The 7,846-nt window shown below is 41.4% G+C and overlaps 1 protein-coding gene and 1 non-coding gene across 2 annotated transcripts in view; both read right to left on the reverse strand.

Moving 5' to 3' along the window:
- Window positions 1-7,769, reverse strand: part of SF3B3 (splicing factor 3b subunit 3) — a 43,154-nt gene extending 35,385 nt beyond the window's left edge. The window contains exons 1-6 of the mRNA XM_032325224.1: window positions 7,643-7,769; window positions 6,493-6,629; window positions 5,113-5,439; window positions 4,213-4,385; window positions 3,529-3,670; window positions 770-882 (exon numbers count right to left, since the gene is read on the reverse strand). Coding sequence (XP_032181115.1) covers window positions 770-882; window positions 3,529-3,670; window positions 4,213-4,385; window positions 5,113-5,439; window positions 6,493-6,562 — 825 coding nt within the window. The 5' untranslated portion in view covers window positions 6,563-6,629; window positions 7,643-7,769. The remainder of the gene's footprint in view (window positions 1-769; window positions 883-3,528; window positions 3,671-4,212; window positions 4,386-5,112; window positions 5,440-6,492; window positions 6,630-7,642) is intronic.
- Window positions 4,734-4,813, reverse strand: LOC116580384. The gene has a single exon (XR_004281637.1). It is a non-coding gene; the product is annotated as a small nucleolar RNA SNORD111 (small nucleolar RNA).
- Window positions 7,770-7,846: the final 77 nt, after the last annotated feature.

Consider the following 7,846-nt stretch of genomic DNA (forward strand, 5'->3'; position numbering starts at 1 on the left):
TCAGGTCATGATCCCAGGGTCCTGGGATCAAGTTCCACATCGGGCTTCTTGCTCAGCAGGGATGAGCAGTGAGCCTGCTTCTTCGTCTGCCTGCAGCTCCCCTCTGCTTGTGTGCTCTCTGTCTCCCCCGACCCCTGACAAATTAAGTCTTTGAAAAAAAGGAACAAAATCCAAATGCAATAAAACATTAAATTGGTGCATCTTTTTTTGTATATAAAAGACAAACAGGAATTCATTTTTCTATTCTTTAAAATTTCCTGTACGTTGGAAAAAAGACAAAACAGTAGGAAACAATCTATCTCCAATAAATATGTCTGGCTTCTTCAAACTAGAAATGCAGGAATTTCAAACTGATCACCCACAGATTCTTCTGAAATGGAAACCATGTTTTTAATTCCTTTTCTCAAAAAACCTGTTTTGCTTTCACTAAAATACCAGCTTCACCAGGGCGCCTGGGTGGCTCAGTGGGTTAAGCCTCTGCCTTTGGCTCGGGTCATGATCTCAAGGGCCTGGGATCGAGCCTGGCACTGGACTCTGCTCCACTGGGCTCTCTGCTCAGCAGGGAGTCTGCTTCCCCCTCTCTCTCTGCCTGCCTCTCTACTTGTGATCTATCATATAAATAAAATCCTTAAAAAAAAAAGTTTTATTACAAACATTTACAAAGAAACTAAAACCTCACAACAAATAAACTAAGAGGTTATACTGTAATTACAAAAAATAAATTAACTTCACAAACACCAGCATCTTTTCTTATGGCAAAGATTTTTACCCGTCTCCTTGGAATTGGACAGCGGATATCTGGTTGGTCACCGAAGTTCTTGTAAGTGATATAGTTTTCAGAGCAGATTAACACTCCACTTGGACCATCTGACCCTCCCGGAACTACAAAAAAAACCAGAACTTAACAATGATACAATGTAATATGAATTACGATTTAGCTTTCAGTTCCTTCTCTCCTTCAGCCCAACCTGGATGAAGGTGTAAGTGCCTGAGACTAAGAAATATTCAAAGTGTTTCTTTTTCCCTGATACTAGCATAAGACAAGGATGGAGTGCAGTTCGGGTAGCCTGAGCCTGTGCAGGTATGTGATGCCGCATCTAAAATTTCTAGCTGAGTCAAAACTCAGTTCTCATCTTTAGCCCTATAACCCAACTGTGTACTGGACACTTTTACAAGGATACTCCACATGCAGCTTAAAAATACACTGTATTCATGAACAAACTCAAGTTTCTTCCCAAATCTGTTCGACTTCCTGGGTCCTCCATCTCAGAGAACACCACTATCAGTCAAGACCAAACCAGAAACCTGGGTGTTCCTCTTCAAGTCTCTGTCCCCTCACAGCTCTGAGTCTACCTTCTTAGCAGCGCTCATGCTGCCAATCCCCTGGGTTAGTAAACAGCTTCCCAATCTGGCTTACATTCTTATCCTCCACTTAATTAGCCAAAATGTAAGGAAGTGATGTTTCCAAAATACTCATCTTTAACAGATTATTCCCTGCTTAAAATCCTTCAATCACATCAACAAAAAATAAGTTAAATAAAATCCTTCAGTAGCTACCTTCCCACCATAGCCCTTTAGTTCTATTGATCCATGAGCTTCCAAAGTTCTTTGAACGAACAATGTTCTTTCTTTGTACATGGGCCTTTGTGCATCTCTCTCTCCTTGTCCACAACAGAAACTCCTTCCTCCAAACCCCACCCAATACCTAAGTAACTAGTCTTCCAGTCTCAGCATAGAGCTCTTCTCCAGAAAGATTTCTCTAACATATTCCTTTCTTTCCCTGGGTTAGAGACCTCTCCTCTACCCTGTAATGGCGTTTGATACATTCTCTGGCAATTTTTTTGTTACTTGGACATATTCTTCACCAGACTCAACCTTGCATTAAAGGAGACACCACATATAATTCTTCACGCAGAAGATTGACTCTGCACATACTGACTGTAGAGGCTCAATAAAAAACTGGTGAACAGGGCAGGGCGCCTGGGTGGTTCAGTGAGTTGAGCCTCTGCATTCGGCTTGGGTCATGATCTCAGGGTCCTGGGATGGAGCCCCGCATCAGGCTCTCTGCTCAGCAGGGAGCCTGCTTCCCCCCCCCCCCGCCCCGCCTGCTTCTCTGCCTACTTGTGATCTCTCTGTCAAATAAATAAATAAAATCTTAAAAAAAAATTGGTGAACAAATGAAGACCTGACAGCAAAACATATGGTAATGTTACAGAAAATAATGAGATGTGTAATCTATTGTCCAAGGTTCTTCTGTTTAATACATGGCCTCTTTAATTAAGATTTAATGCTCAAAGACAAGTGCTATCTTATTCTCCAAAATCTTCCCCAACAGGGCATATTTCACTTTAGACATCAATTCAAGTGCAAATGACTCATCACAAAAAGGACTGAATCACTGTCTTCCCCAAGACAGTGGGGAAGAAACTTACAGGACCACAAATATACATGTCCCATTTAGTCTTTTAATATAATAAATTAAACTGACACTTATTTTCTTTTTCAAGGTTTCATTTTCTAAGTAAACTCTCAGCTCAACGTGGGACTGGAACTTAACATCCCCAAGATCAAGAGTCACATGCTCCACTGCTCCACTGACTGAGCCCATCAGGCACCCTGGATACTGATTTTCTAATCGTAAACATCTCTGAACACCTATAAAAATCTTACTTAGCTCTGATGCATTTAAAGCAGACTTCAATTTTCTAAGACCTTAGGTTTTGGTATTTATAACCATAACCAACATGTATAGATTTTTGTTACTAACCTTTCCCAATTTTGATACTTAAGTTACATTAGGGTCATAAAGAGGTACAACAGTTTTTTATTTTTTTCCTATCTCTGGAGAAATTTAAGATCCCTAAAAATTCTGGACCTTAAATCTTTTGGGGAGTATTTCTGACTACTGCTGCAATTTCCTTAATGGATGCTGGTCTATTCAGGTTCTTAATTTCTTATAGGGTCAATTTTGGGAAGTGCCTTCAAAAACATTTCTATTTCACCTAAGTTTTTAAATTCATGGACATTCATTTGTCTTTTCAAAGAATTGGGTTTTAGTTTTCTTAATGACAGTGAAAGACTGTCTACAGTAGAAATATCGGAGCACCCAACAGTGATCAATGTTCCAAGCTGCATATGCTCCCCATCCTTTCTTCTCTGCCCCCATTAGAAGGTAAGAGTCAGACACTCCATGAAACATAGGCAAGGTACTTAGATTTACCACAAACAGATTGTAGTTTCCAAACCCTCGTAAGTAAACTCTCCTAGGTTTGCATATAAAATGGGCTAAGCAAAAACGTACAGAGTAGTTCTGAGAATAAAGTACCTGTAAAGGCATCTGGGTGCCTCTGTCAGTTAAGCCTCTGCCTTTAATTCAGGTCATGATCCTGGGGTTCTGGGATCCAGACCCACATTGGGCTCCCTGCTCAGTGGGGAGTCTGCTTCTCCCTCTCCCCACCTCTGCTCTTGCTCTCTCCCTCTCTCTCAAATGAATAATAAAAAAAAAAAACCTTAAAAAAAAAAAAATACCTGTAATAAGAAAGTTGCCATGTTCCTCCAAAGGTTCACTGTATTTTCGGACCACATGATTTAAACCAAGGTCTAATTCATAGAAGGTAAGAGTCTGCTGAGTATTGGCCGCTGCTTCCCCTGTTGGATCATTGTCTGCTTCCTATAAAGAAGGACAATGGCACAAACCCAGCATTAGGATCCCTCCACCTCATGAGTGGGGAAGCAAAGGTCAGTTTACCAAAGTTCACACTACTAAGTAATGGCAGAGCTGGAACACAAAGCTGGGTCTTCTATTTTGGGGATCAAGGTTCCCTCTAATGAAGGCTACAGCCTTCCATTCAAGGCAAAGAACAGTATGCCCCAACCTTCACTACCTCCCTGAAAAAAAAGTCCCACATACAGTTTCACCTCCTTTTTCAGACAGCTCTTCCCCCCAAAATACCATTTGTATAGGGAGACTGTTCGAATCGGAGTAAGGTGCTATTATACAGTTGAAGTTAAGCTGTGAAACATTCCAAAGACTCCCGATAAGACATTTGGAAAACAGAAAAGATCTGTTAGCAAAATAACTGCAAGACAACACAATGAAGAAATAATCAGGAAAGCACTGAGGTGAATCAAAGAAACCATCGTGTGGGGGGAGGGGGAGAAGCAAGAAGGGGGAAAGAGGAAGAGAGCAGGGAGTCAATGAGTCCCCATTACCTCATAATCCATTTCCAGACAAGCAAACATTGGATTTTCAAATCCCACGTCTACTCCAACCACATGATATACTAGAGTGTTCGCTTTGTGGGCCTCTAGGGGAGATGAAATGGTAAGCCGGGCTGCAGCATCTCTGTTTAAGATATATACCAATTTCTGTTTTTCAATGGCACCTACAGATAAAGAAGACAAAACAAATAAAATTTCCAGAAAATGTAAAGAAGGGCTTATAGAACAGCCAGACTCGCATCACAATGCTTTCTTTAAAATTATTAATTGCCAACATTAACTCCACAAGTGTATTAATTAGGATTTTACTATCAGTAAAATAGACAATAGAACTTTACTTCCTTCCTTCCTAATAGGGATCTTAATATCCCACTAATTCTTCAAGAAAACTTTTCAGCGTGCCCTATATTTAATGATACTGGGAAACAAAACGTTAATTCCTAAAATTGCCAGCTTTATTCTCTGAATTAAATCTAATGATTTTGTGACTTGTCAAAAGAGTTGCCTTCTGGAGGCCTGATCAGATACACAGAAGTTTCTTCAAGAGATACATCAGAGAAGAGACATGAATGTGAATCATCACTTCAGGCTGATGAAAGCAACCATATTCACTGCCTAATTATGTACAATCATTTCATTGTAGACTTTCTGCTACACAGAAATGGGAAAAACATCTAATTCAACCAGAAAGAAAATAAAAAAGGTGTATTAAGACTATTGCCATTGTTTTAAAAGGAAAAGCAACTTTAAACCATGGCATTAATCCAAATGTGATCCAAACTTTACCCAGGTAAGGAACTTACAGGCACACTGCCAAAAGCACAGCACTATTACCCCAAACTGAGAATCTATGAAGTCTCAAAGATATACTTAATAGATCAAGTCACTCACTAATCATAACAGCTCGCCCTTTGGGATCCACAGCTAAGAACTGGCCAGGAACAATGCGGCGACATCCGCTCTTGCCAAAGGTTTCTTGGTGAATTTTCTCAAACATATTCTTAGATGGCTGGTATTCCAAGATAACAATCCGACCCGAGTCACTGCCAACCACAATGTAGTCTTTGGTGCCACCAGTCAGCCTAAAGGCCATGAGTGACCGGATAACACCAAATACTTCCACAGTTAGTAGAGTGTGTACTTTGCCAGTGTTGGGGTCAGGGCGAAGCAGCTCCAGTATCTTCCCACGGGAAACAACAATTTCCTGCTGTTTGGTTCCTAGATCACCAAAACAATAAAGATCATGAATAATCAGAACTAGTCCAAAAAGTAAACTGGATGGGTCAAAATGCCACTCAAGATAAATATAATTAAGTTGGGGTATTTTTTTTTAATTCTATTTCATTCCTAGAATTGATAAGACTTAACAAAAGTGATATCAAAGAAAAACTTTTACAAAATGGTCACACAGGGGCACCTGGGTGGCTCAAGACATTAAGCGTCTGCCTTCAACTCAGGTCACGATCCCAGCATCCTAGGATCCATCCCCACATTGGGCTCCCTGCTCAGCAAGGAGCCTGCTTCTCCCTCTCTAGCTCCCCCGGGCTTGTGTTCCCTCTCTCACTCTGTCAAATAAATAAAAACTTAAAAAAAAAAAAAAAAAAAAAAAAAGGCACATAGGGACGCCTGGGTAGCTCAGTCACTTAAGCATCTGACTTTGCCTCAGGTCATGATCCCAGGATCCTAGGATGGAGCCCCACCTCAGGCTTCCTCTCTCTGTCCCTCCTCCTGCGTGTGTCCATGTATGCATGCGCACACTCTCTCTCTCACAAATAAAGGAAATCTTTTTAGAAAAATGCTCAACAGGTACTTTTTAAAAACCCTTTTTATTTTTCTAAAATTTGCCAACAATCTGCGTAATTGGGAGTTATCTACAAGTCATTATATAGAATTAATTATTTCCAAAGGCTCTTTTTAGCTCAGCTTAAAAGCTTTTATACTAGAAAATCACATTCTTACCTGTGCAGTTCGATGGATTATCTCAAACAACTTTTAAAGCTGCTATCTAATATATACCATTTATTTCTAAACTCTGTCCTAGGGGGCACCTGGGTGGCTAAGTCGTTAAGCACCCACCTTCAGCTCAGGTCATGATCCCAGAGTCCTAGGATTGAGCCCCACATCAGGCTCTCTGCTCAGCGGGAAGCCTGTTTCTCCCTCTCCATTCCCCCTGCCTGTGTTCCCTCTCTCAGTCTCTCTCTGTATCAAATAAATAAAATCTATTTTTAAAAAAAAGTTTAATTCAGAAAGAAAGTTAACTGGATATCTTACCAGAGAAGTTGCCATGAATGGCAAAGCTGATGCCTGTGGCCCGCTGCAAGGTCAAGTTGTATAGGAACATGATGGCAGCAACACTGAGATACTCACAACTCCACAATCAGGCCGCAGTTGTACGGAGTCAAAACAAGCTAAGAGCACATAAAAGCACAAAAATATCAGCTGGGAGACTTACTTTAACAGACATTTCTGCAAAGGAACTTCTGGCTGAAGGGCAGAACCCATACAGTAAGGCTTATTGACGAATAACGATATTTATAACCAGAGAGCATTCTACATGCCATGCACCAGGCTGTATACTTTGCCTCTAATCCCTATAAATCCCTACAAATAACTCATCACACTAACGAGTTACACTAACTACATCTATACTACCTACAAATAACTCATTATACTAATTATATAGATGAAGAAATTGAGGTTAAGAAATTAAATCACCTGCCTGAGATCATTAACAAGTGGTAAAATCTTTGGGATCTGTACCATTAAGAAACTGTGTGCCTTTACTGTCAAGAAACTAAGCAGCTCTGCACGTTCTTGTATTTGCATAGGTTACACACACACAGTTCACAATTCTTTAAAAGCACAGCAAAAAGCTCATTTCCATCCATTCTCTAGCCTCCATCCCTTCTCCCTGTGCCAAAGCAACATCACCGCATTCAAACTTCACATAATCTTCAGAATAGATACTAGTGTCCCCCACTTTGCAAATGATAAAATTGAAAATCAGCGAAGGAAACAGTTGCCCAAGTACCAAAACACGAATTCAAAAGAGGGCCTTGGCACCAAAAACTGTTTCCGTTATTTACGCTTTCAACACACGGAGTCTTCCCACCTTACATTACAGTTGGCGTGTCGTTTACGTCCATCTTAACCCCTCCTCTCACCCACCCCCCGGGCCTAAAAGCCGGTCACTTTCTGTAAGTCTTACTTCGATCCGGAATTCGTTCCCACCGTGGAGACGGAAGTGGGAGACGACTCCTGAAAGTCGTTTTCGTACCCAAGCAATCCCCTCCACCTTTTTCCCTGGCCTGGACCTTACGGGCCTAGGCTGCTTCAAAACCCGACCAGAAGCCCGGCCAACCCTCCTATGACCGCTCTCTGCCTCCCCAGGTGCGGGAAACTAGGGAGCCTTCTTCTTTACCCTGCAGCAGGAAGGATGGCGTAGATATCCGACAGATGCTGAGTTCTTTCAAGGCCTAAGCCACCGCCAGCTTCAACCTACCGGCGTCCGCCATTAGCTCTAAAGGCAGGGACCTTCCGGCGGGCGCGCGACGTATAAGAAGTCCCCAACCGGCGCCTGAAGAATATATATGTAATTTTTTTTAAATGTTTCTTTCTTCGACTC

Source organism: Mustela erminea, chromosome 19, assembly GCF_009829155.1.
Source record: "Mustela erminea isolate mMusErm1 chromosome 19, mMusErm1.Pri, whole genome shotgun sequence".
Classification (NCBI taxonomy): Eukaryota; Metazoa; Chordata; class Mammalia; order Carnivora; family Mustelidae; genus Mustela; species Mustela erminea.